The 11,967-nt window shown below is 34.2% G+C and overlaps 1 protein-coding gene across 8 annotated transcripts in view; it reads left to right on the top strand.

Annotated features, from left to right (window-relative positions):
• Positions 1 to 11,967, top strand: part of kuz (zinc-dependent metalloprotease kuz) — a 264,835-nt gene that overhangs the window by 2,964 nt on the left and 249,904 nt on the right. For all 8 annotated transcript variants that reach the window (XR_004979373.2, XR_004979372.2, XR_011395471.1 and 5 more), the window contains one exon: positions 4,607 to 6,133. Coding sequence is in view for 3 of the 8 variants with exons in the window: in XM_036376570.2 (XP_036232463.2) it covers positions 6,070 to 6,133 (64 nt within the window). In the remaining 5 variants the exon portion in view is untranslated. The remainder of the gene's footprint in view (positions 1 to 4,606; positions 6,134 to 11,967) is intronic.

The raw sequence follows: 11,967 nt of genomic DNA, 5'->3' as shown, positions 1-11,967 counted from the left end.
GAATTTTTCATTCTAACTTCAGAACGTTTAATGTATTGCAAACTCTGATTCTAATTTCTGTCAATTCTGATAACTGAAGGTTTTAATTTGTGAGCGTCGACTGTTTTTAAAATATTGCAAGGCATCTTTTTCAAATAATTTAATCTGCTATATTTGTTATTTTTAAAACATTATGAGGCCTTGATTACTTGTACCAATCTGATACAAATTTATATATTTCAGCTCTGTTTTTAAATGAATAATAATAAATCATAATAATAAATAATAATACATTTAGTAAGGTTAATATGAGGCTTGAAAATTGTGATGGTTAATTCTTTGTAATTATCGCCCAAAAATGGGCGATGCACTCGCGCCCAATTCCGTCTTTGTCTTATTCTAAAAGGCCCCTTCTTCGGTTTTTATACCCCGAACAGGGTATATTAAGGTTGCCACCCGGAAGGAAGACCCTATAAAATATATATGTACCTATATAAATGATCAGCATGATGAGCTCTGTATGTACAATATATAAATGATAAGGATGATGAGCTGAGTCAATTTAGTCATATCCGTCTGTCTGTATATATGCGAACTAGTCCATCAGTTTAGTTAAGATATCTATCTGAAATGTTGCATACGGTCTTTTCTCCCCTAGCAGCTGCTCATTTGTCGGAACCACCAATATCGGATCACTATAGTGTGACGAACACGAACGATAGAAAAAAATCGAATCGACGATAAATTGCCAGAAGTAACTAGATACCGAATTCGTAGTTGCCAGACTGTTCTAGAGGCGAAGTTTTGTTAAACATGTACTATATAAGGGCATCCAGATTGTGTAGCACACACGGTTCTAGTTAGAGTGTTACGAGCAATAAAGATATAAGCAAGAAGTTGTAAGCTCGTATAATTAGTAGTAAAGCGTTAAGTTGTTGGAATTAGAAATAAAGATAGGTGTATAGCCATTAAATTGGGACTTTTATTTAACAATCCAGTGATCGAACTCAAGAGTGAGTTATAGGTAGACGATTTCTCGCGAACACCGTTACAATAGTACATACCTGTTCAACAAGCTCAACGACTAAAATCAAGTTCTTGTATGGAAACTTTTTTATTTGTGAAAGGTATTATAGCTTCGGTGCAACCGAATTTAACGTTTTTTCTTGTACTTGTCACACATAGTAAGGAAAAATCTTTTTCTAACTTACTTAAAATTAATAAATCTTAAAAATACGGCTTTTCACTAAATTATTTAGTTGTCCATATAGTGATTTCGTTGTTTTATGCCATCTATTTTGAGTATCTTCAAGCTCACAGATCTATTAAAGAGTTACTATATTAATAAATTTATCTTTATCTAAATGTACATACATGCTTGCCTTTATTTGATTACGACATTTTCAAGCGCCAATCAAAATTTAAAACCACTCATTTGTAATTACGAGCTCTTTGAAAAAATCGCCAACTTCATTTCCAACTTCACAGGTTTTATACTTTATTCATCGCCTTCTTTTGCGTTTATTCCTTCATAACCACATTTTCCAACATTCAAAACATTGATGCTGTTGCTTTTGCTTTTATATATAAAAAAAAGATAACTATGTTATGATCGCTGCTATGGATGTCTCCCTTCAGCAATTCTTATTTTGCGCTGCGCACTAATTCGCAACAACGAGTGAGTGAGTTTTCTTATTGTACTTTACTCTCATTGTGTTGCTCAGAGCGCGATTTATCACAATATGCTACACCTCGGGAATACCACCAAGGCAAATTAGACTCCGTTTGTGACAAAGGATAACAGATAATAATGATGAAGAGCGTTGCACAGGGAGCGCACAAAGGATATGAATGTGTGCATAGAGAGAAAATGCATGGCCATTGTTTGTATGTATTTAGCTTGATTAGTTAAGTTTCGAGGGACGTGTATGCCTGAGTTCAGAAGTGTAAACTTCTGTTGTTCATTGTTAGGAAAGTTCTCACTTTGTGCTGCCCATTCCCTTCACATGAGTAGCTCGAGTTGGGTAACTTTCTGTAATGTAAATCTTATGGGCTTCATACTTTTTTTTTATACATATTTGCCATTTCCTTAAATATTTCTATTACATACGAAAAATAGAAGATAAAATTAAAATTTCCGAACATATTGTAAATATTCATTTGAAAATAAGCCCAATTGCCACCATGGAAGGAACTTGATAGGTAAAAGCAATACCGAATTACGTGACAGCGAACTGTTACGAACAAGAACAACAAGTTTGTCATGCGAGTACAAACAGCACGGTCTATTGTCGTTTCCCGTCGTTCCCTCGCCTACAAACAGACGGTTTGGGCGGCAAGAGAGTCCTTGTGTGAAGACAGTCTAACGACGAGTTGTCGCAGCAAAAGTCTCCATGTGTCAACTAGCTCTATATAAGGATTGGATTAAATTTTCCTGAAAGTACTGAAAATTGTGAGCATTTTAAGTGTAAAAATATTTGTTGTTGTACTAAAGGATTATTCTTATATTTGCTCCATTTTATTTGTTTTGCTTATTATTTTCTCTTCTAAGTGAATTTGGCTGCGGTTGTTTGAATATTTCACTGCATTACTTTCCCTGGTTCCATTTGTAATTGAACTGATTTCGTCTCTTCAATATTGGGAATTTGATATTGTTGACACCTCGAAGTTTTTTGCTTCCTGCAATAAAGAAAGATGGTTGACAGTTGCTTCTTACAAAGCATGAATGTTTCTTTTATTATCTCGTATAAAAATAAGTGTTGATTTTTTCAGGGACCTAGTGTTTTATATTATCTGCATAATGTAGTATTGGTGTAATAAATTCTAAAGACCCATTTTGCCAATGATCTGCAGCTGTCTGTTGCCGAACCGGTACTAGTATATTAAAACTTTTCAATTTTATATACCATATATATACATTTTGACAGCTGTCAAATTACAACCTTGCGATGTTTAAAGCAAACTTATGCATTAAAATATGGTGCTCGTGTAGGTTGAGAAGCCCTTGAGGACAAAATATAATAGAATTATTGTTGGTCACAATGCGATGCCAGCTTCAAGTGGTTTTTGATAGGCGTTAATCGTATACTGTAGATCCATCACAATCGAGGAAAATTCTCCACACAGAGAAGAAACCAACATTACTTTCAAAGACCGCTAGAAAATGGCAAATAAGCAGATGTTTGAGAAGTTGAAAATTTTAAAAGTTTACAAATTTGAGTTGGATCATAAATTCTCCATTTTATCGTTGCTGACTGCAACCGTCAAATTTTCACTAAATCTAAATTTCTACCTTAAAAACAATTGTAATTATTGTAAAATTCTCGCATTAAAAATATCCATTCCAAACGCACTTATTTTTATATAAATCGGACGACAGATGTCACAGTTACAGCCACTTCGATGAATGAACAAGAGTGCAATTGTTTAATTTTTACAAAGAGCAAATAAAACTATAAAAATTGATGAAAAATTTTTATAGTTCTGGTTGTATTAGTCATACTCAAATTTGTACGTGGTTTACATTATATAAGAATGGTCGTGAGGATTTAAATGACGACCCAAGGTTACATCGTCCAGAAGCTTGTTATCGTGCTACATTGGTTAAAAAAGTCTGTGCAATTATTGGTATCGATGCAAATTTTACTACGAGAGTGAAGCTACTATTTGGAGAATTTTAACTGAAGATTTGGGTAAAAGAAAGATTTCTGGTGGAATGCTGGTGATTTGACCGCTACACCCCCACAACACTACAACAACAGAAAAACTTCTACGTGTTCGAAAATGTTTACAATCATTTTCGGTTGTAACAATCCAAAAAATCCAAGCAAAAGACAGCCTCTAACATCACAGTCGCAAAATGACTGTAAACTAGTGTTATTTTTGGCATCCAACTGTCATTTTTATCATTACATTTTATTGCGTTGGATACTTGTTTTGACATTATCGTCAACGTATTTCACATTTTTGCTTTAGCGAACGCATTTATAGTCGAATTGACACCAAACCCATTACAGTTGTAATGGCTTCGCTTATAATCATAACTTATAAGTTGGTTTGAATTAAGGCATTTTAAGAAAATAAAATTTTTTAACTATCCGGTTAACACACATACTCTAATGTCAGTGGTCTTAATCAAAAATTTTGATACTCGAATACAATATTTAGACATTAAATTTATGTGTAGGCAATAGGTATCATAATTAGGTTCCGGCATATGTATATCAAAACACAAGAAACTTTAATAACTAAACATAAAAATCGCAATAATACCGTCCGGAGCTTCGAATTGCAACCGAAACTTTTTGTGAATTCGTATTTACTTATTTTTTGGGTATCAGAATAACTGTAAAATATGATTCGGGTTTTTATAATTTCCGTGTTCTATGCTCCTCAGTTGATAGCTCATATATTCAGATTGCTCTAGCCATATTTTTGACTTATCTATGATTTGGCGCTAACGCGTATATATGCGCTTTATTTTTACCATGTATAACCTCATGTTATAAAAGCGATATATGTAATGCATAAAAATAGAAAAACTATAGTAAACTTAATTTAATTAAAAGTTACTTACAATTAAATTTTCTATAATAATAGTACCGATTTTTTCACATTTTCATTTCAGGACGAAAACAATAGCACGTCTACACAACAAAACAACCCAAACTACACACGAGTATGCTTGTAAATAACAACAACAACCCTACAAATGTTACGGTAAAGAGCGAGAATAAAAAGGATTTGCAAATAAAATATTGAAAATCAAATGCAAATTGTAAATTTCACCGAACAAATAGTGCAAACCGTAGAAAAGCGCAGGAAAAGCCAGCCAAAGACTGCGCCAATCAGCGGTGAAAAATACGAAATACGTCGGAAAAATATCTAAATAAAAGCAATCTTCAATGGAAAATACGTAAATGCGAAGTGGGAACCCCGTTAAAAGCACACAAATCGCATTGCCTTGCATTGAGTGAAGTCAAAGCGAAATGTGTAAAAAATAATTGGCAGCGAATAAAAAAAAGTGTCAAATGCAAAGCCAAAATAAAAAGTGACGAGAAAAACGACGTGTGTGTGTGCACAACGCGAAGCGCAAAGCGAATGCACGGCAGTGAAGGTTGTTACACGTGGAGCGCTATAGTGGCTTGTGGCTGCGACGGTTGATCAGGTTGATACGTTGCGGAAAATCCTTTGTTTTCACTTTGGCTTTCCGGCCAAAACTAGCAGCTATACAGGCGCACAAAATAAAAAAAAATAAAAATAAATTGAAATCATAAGCTCTCGGCAAATTTTAATGCAGTTAAACCGATGTGAGTCCACCACCTCATCTGCGCCATCTAAATACGTAAACACGCATAAGAACGAAATCGAATACTCGCATGCCTTTTATGGAAATACCCGCCGATTTGTCTAACAATAATAACAATAACAACAACAATTGTTAAAGTACGCCGCGAAAATTTAGTTGCTGCACACTGCCAACCAAGCGAAAGGCATATTTAGCGAAAAAACCCACGTCAACCGCGACCGAACGGCTGCCGGCAAACGCCACACTACAATCCCGATTTCATGATTTTCCACCGCACAGCACGCGCAACTGTTTAAGGTTAGCTGCCTAGTCGCCTGCCGCGTCTCGCTGTATTCTGTGTTTGTGTGGCTGCGGGAATTTTCGGTGCGTCGTCGCCGCCGTGTTTGTTGTGGAAATTTGGCAATTTCACTGGCACAACGGTGTGCACTTTAGCCTTGAAACCGCATAGCACACATTCAGGCGTTCGGCATTACACATGCCTGTACATATAAAGAACGCTTGAAACGCATTGTATAGTGCAGTCGGTTGAGCGTCGCTTAACTGTTGGTGTTTACCAGCAAATGCGCTTGGCACAACAATTTACGTACTAACGTTTGTAACGGATTTCGGTAATCAACGGCGCATAGCGCGTCTATCATTCAATTTAAACTTTGGAGACGAAGTAAAGTGTGTCGCGGTGTTTTTGCTGTGTTCTCTAACGCGTCGCGGTAAAACGTGTTGATGAACTGCAATTTAGTATTAACGCTCAAATACTTTTCTGTTGTTGCTGTTGTGAAACAATAATGTCATCAAAATGTGGATTAAACCTGATTTTCGTGTCGATCATTTTCATTATCATCGTAAATGGTAAGTTGGAATCGTATTTTGCAAACGCCTAGTATTTGTATTTCAGCGTATTTTATCTTAGTATAGGTATATATGTATGAGTGTTAGGTATATATATATATATATATACTTGTACTAAGCTATTATATAGCATTTAAGCACATTTTTAATGTTCGTATAATTTTCTTTTAGTTGTTTAGAGTACTGAATAATTAATATTAATTCAAGCGTCAAATCTTACTACATATACATATATCAAAAAATAACGGGAATTTTTAAATTTCGTGGGTTTAGAGAGTCCAAATGTCAAAATATTATTTTTATTATGTCGATATATGTACGTATATGTCCCTGAAGTACGATAAAATTCTCAGCTGTATTCATAGCTCACTTTATCTGTTTTAGCCGCTAAGGCTAGACGCGTTTTTCTGAGCTTGGCGATTTTCGTTTGTTAAAACAAACTTTAAAAAAATTCAGTTTTATTAAATTTTTTATTTTTTTGTCACACGGTGAATTGTTGTAATGCAACTGCCCCTTTTTCTTCTTTAAAACAAGATAAAACGTTAAATTTGTTTGGCAGCTATGCGATATAGTGATCTGATCTGAACAATTTCTTCGAAGAATACATTGTTACCTTAGGTAATAACTCCAGCCTAATTTCGTGAAGATACCTCTTCAAATGAAAGAGTTTTCCATGCAAGCACTTGATTCCGATCGATTTCCGACTTTAACCCGATTGATACTTAATACCCGTGACCAAAGCAAAATAGTAGAAGACTTCTCGCTGGAGTTTTGAAGTCCGTCTATATTGCGCTGAAGTATGGAAGAAAGCACTGCCTTTTTTTCCATTTACGCCACTTGTGCACTCACAGTATGCGCGGCGCTTCGTACAGTATCGTTATGCGAAAACGCTCGAGCAGACACGGTGAAGTGCTGGCCAAGACCATGCGTTAGTCGAAACGGACGTTGGACACTCAAACTGATCCCCAACCCATGGCGAGGTAGATTTTTACTTAACCCAAATTGTCACAGACATGGCTGTTTTAAATCGTATTTGATACGATTAAGAATGTAGAGCACACTGACATGGGTTCAGGCTTTCGATGCTTTCTTCTCGTGAAAAAAAAAGAAAAAAAGTCCATTATTTTTGCATTAAATTAAAAGTTTTACTTAGTATTGTTAGAATTATCGGATTTAGGTGAATATGCACCGTTCCTTCTTTTGAGATGTAGTTTTTTCGAGCAAAATGTTTCGGCATAGGCAGGAACAGACGGAATCAGTGGATGCAAGAAAACATCTTAACTAAGCTCTGGCTAGTCAAACATATTGATGTATGTACCTTGGCATTGTTCTGATAGAATAAATCAAAGTTGACCATTTTTGGTCCAATTGTTGACAGCACATAACCAAATTAAGAAATTGGGAGCAGCTTGTTGTAGATGATTCCCGGTCAATTCCACCAAGCAAATGGCAAATCCTTGCTCAGATTCAACCGTTTGCGTCGGCAATCATAAAACTATGGCGCACACATAGTGTTGTCCGTTTGTTTGATCAACTGGTATAGTTTGTTCGATTCACCGGAGAGTAACGTTTGGCGAATCGAAAGCAGCTAAAATCAAGTTCTTGTAGGGAATATTTTTTTATCTGTGAAAGGTATCATAGCTTCGTTGCAAATGAAGTTTTCCCAAGGTATTTAGCCGGCTTTGTGATCCTTGCAAGTTGGATGGACTCAAATGCTATATCTCACGAACCAATTGCCCGACAGCTTTGAAATTTATACATGAAGTTTGCCTTTGAAAGCTAGATATGATTAGTAGTAATTGGTTTTATTTATTATTGGTTTATTTAGGAAATCTTTTTCGGCGTCACAAAGAATGAAGTTTTCTAGCTAAGAGTATAATCTCTAAAATTAAAAAAAAAATTATTTTCTGGATGTGAAAGTACATATATGAGATAAATGTGAGCAACAGATGACACATTATATACATTAGACGTTGTTATTGATAATATTCATTAGTAATCAGAGTTAAGCAAAAATATTAATAAAAAAAATTCCAACTTAACTTGATTAGTTTACGGGAAAGCGATTCTTCTATTACAGCTACTTTCTACAATATTCCAATTTATGTAACGGAAACGAAACCATTATTTTATTTCGCCAGCATTTTCCATTTCGCCAGCATTTTCCCAAATTGTTTGGAGACCAGAGACCAACTTAATAAGCTGGGCTTACTATTGATGCTGTAAAATGTTATTCAAATTAATCTGATCTAAAAGCATATCAAAAAAACGTTTGGACTGTTATTTTGAGGAAGAGGTATTATGATAAATGAATAGAAGAAGAGAAGTCCAGCTAAATATCACGCAATATTTGCTATAGAAAATATATGAAAGTGCTTACAAACATGGCTTGAGAAAGTGTCCAGTCAACCCATTCTGCTGTTGTGGTTTGGAAAAAGTATAATTCTATAAAAATAAACTCAACTAGTTATGTGATTATATATTCACAACTAGTGAATTGTATTTGAACTTCTTTTTTTTCTTGATAATAACATATTTTTATAATATCCGGCATGAATAATATAAAGCATATGAATAGTACAGCTCTTATCTTACAAATACTCAACAAGTATACTGTTAAAACAAGTATAATTTCATGGTAATTGTGTTTGCATAAGATTTTTTCCACTCTTCTGTACTCATTTAGTTGTGTATTTTATTTATAATATCAATTAACAACTAAGCCTGTATTTATACTTAAATGACGCACAATTTGAAACGTAGTTTGAAAAATAGTGACAAAAAGTATATTTAACATAATAAAAGTATTTTGTGGCAAAGATATGTACTTTAAAGTATATATTAAATATAAATATATATAAGTATATATAATAAGTGAAGACTTCGGAAAGGAAAGAAATTAAAAGGCCTTAATATTAATTTGTATACTCTTGCAACATGTTGCTGCAGAGTATAATAGTTTTGTTCGCCTAACGGTTGTTTGTTCACCAAAAACTAATCGAGATAGATATAGGGTTATATACTCATATATAAATGATCAGGCTGACGAGACCAATTGAAGTCCGGGTGACTGTCTGTCTGTCCGTCCGTGCTACCTGTAACTTGAATAAAAATTATGATATCTTGATGAAACTTAGAACACGTGTTCCTTGACACCATAAGAAGTTCGGTATCGTATTTGGGTGTAATCGGACCACTGCCACGCCCACAAAACGCCATTAATCGAAATCCTATAAATTGCCATAACTAAGCACCAAATTAAAATATAAAACTAATTCGGTACAAATAATCATATAATATTTAGGAAGGAATTTATTTGCAGTTTGAAAATATTTAAAAAGTGGGCCTGGTCCCGCTCCCTAAAATATTTAATACTTAAGTATATCTCCCAAACCATTCAAGCTATTTCATGTAAATTTGCGTAGGTCAAATCTTTTTGACCTTTGTTGCGACAGTTGAAGGTAAGTGAAATTGGATGTTAACTCAGCCCACTCCCCATGTAACGGTTTTGTTAAGAACTACTAAAAGTGCGATAAATCAATAACTAAATTCGTCAGAGAGTTTAAATTTTACATCTAGAACAAGGAAGCTGTATAGGATCCAATGTCTAAATTATCCGGTACTGCTCGACCAATTTTCACCAAATTTAGTACATATCAATGGTACGGTGTAAAAACGGGCGCAATCGGACCACAACTACGCCTACTTTTCATATAACAAAATTTTAAATTTCATCTGATTTTTTCAATTTTAAGTATACACATCAAGAACCAATGAAAATAGCGAGATAAAACTTTGAACAAATAGTGACTATGACAAATACCGTCTAAAAAATGTCAAAATTGTCATAACTAGGGGGTCAATATTTCCCTGAACCCCTATATACCTAATCAAAATATTTTCGAACTTCCGGTTTACTTTATACCGCATAAATCGGCCAATATGTGAGCTATCTTAATAAAATTAAGTGGCTGTGTTTTTATATTAATGGTACATATTTCTGTCTAAAATGAATCAGATAAAAACTTGTCCTAGTTTCTATATAACTTATATCAGAATTTTCAAATATCCGGTTGACATTACTCCATATATATTGGCGCTGATATGTGAGGTACCTTAATAAAACTCAGGAAGCATTTTCTTCTGTTAATAGTATCTTGTATTGCCAAAAATAGGTGAAATCGGGTCAATACTACGCCTATCTCCCATATATCTAATGTTAGTTTTTCTAACTTCCGCTAACTGAGCGCTTGTAGAAAATATATTTATTTTGTGTGTTTTCGCCAAATACTTAAATTTTTTAATTTTTTTTCAAGAGCTGTTTTTATTTATATATAAGGCCCTATCAACAATTTAGTTCCCAAAACTTTAATAAATCGATAGGTTATATCTTTAAAAATAACACACCAAATTTTTATCCATATCTCAAAGAGTTTTTGAGTTACAGCCTTATAAAATGTAACCGCTCGGGTAAATTCAACTTTTTCTAAGTGCCACAATTTTCTAAAATGTTGAGGTGTTTTTTGTCCGAAAATCGCTGTAATTTTAGGCTGGCACTCTACACGTGCCCCTTAACAATCTTTAAGTTGATTTTGGACAATCAAAAATGTGTTTATTTTTACTGCGCATTATTCGAGTACAATTCTCGATTTTTCACATGGCTAAAATTTCATCACACTATCTTTACTAGGGCATCTACATACATTTGTCAGTCTAATATATTGTTATCATTTGCTTGTTCTTTTCGACACTTTTTCTGCTTAGTAAAAATACCAATTACTGATATTGTATAACTAAAACTGACTTATCACAGTTTTCCAAATATTTCAAATTATATTTCGTACTGTTATCTCTGCAAATAAATAAAAGTAAACGAAAAACTGGTCTTCCAAAAAGCACAAAAAACTAATAATAAATAGTATCCCAAATTTTAACAACAAACCGGTTTCGAAGGTGTAACCGGCTGTTTGAGAACGATATACTAATTTTTTGTTGTTAGCAAGCGCAGTCTACGGCAAGAATAACATGAATCATACGAAATGGGAATAAACGAAAATGAAAATAAAATAAGAATATCTCCCCCAGAAGAGAAGGCTTACGAAACATGGAAAGACCAAGAAACGTGCTAACCGTACATTGAACAAGAGAAACCACACACAGATGACTCGGTCTCACATTCGTGCGCACATACAGATTCAGGCATAAGTGACGTGTGTTTGTATACCCCCCCGAAGTGTGAATTTGAAAACAAAGGCATTTCGTTAAGGAAGGAAAGCAAGAAGAATCTGTTTTTTTTTGTGGGTTAACTTGAGTGTTGTTTCTTTATCTGAAGAACAGTGTGAGATTACTTGCACTTGTGTGTACGTGAGTGTATGTATGTATGTGTAGGCAGTTTGGCACAATTATTGGCAACACTACAAACAGGTTAAGAACGCTCAGCTGTCTGTAGGCTGAAGGAGATGCGAAGTGGCGTTGGCGCAGTTGCTTGGAAGTAGCTTTATTGTAGTCTTTCCGATCAATAGATGGATTTCCAGCAATGCATACAATAACCACACCACTTTCTACACTCTAGGCACAAGAAGAGATAAAGCGAATAAAATGAGAAAAAAATATTTAAAAATGAAAAATGTGCTTGTATAAAATATATGTCAAATTAACTGTGAGTCATCGATGGCAGCAATGTATAAAGCGCGCATTTGCTTGCTGTAGAAAGCGATAATTTTGTAATTATGACGATTGAAATCTTTAAAGCAAGAAAAATCGTATAAAATTGTGTAATTTGTTTTATTTTAAATTTCTAACCTTCATTAAAATAAATGAATGTCTTCAAACCA

This window comes from Bactrocera oleae, chromosome 3 (genome assembly GCF_042242935.1).
Source record: "Bactrocera oleae isolate idBacOlea1 chromosome 3, idBacOlea1, whole genome shotgun sequence".
Classification (NCBI taxonomy): domain Eukaryota; kingdom Metazoa; phylum Arthropoda; class Insecta; order Diptera; family Tephritidae; genus Bactrocera; species Bactrocera oleae.
This window is presented reverse-complemented; position numbering and strand designations above follow the sequence as displayed.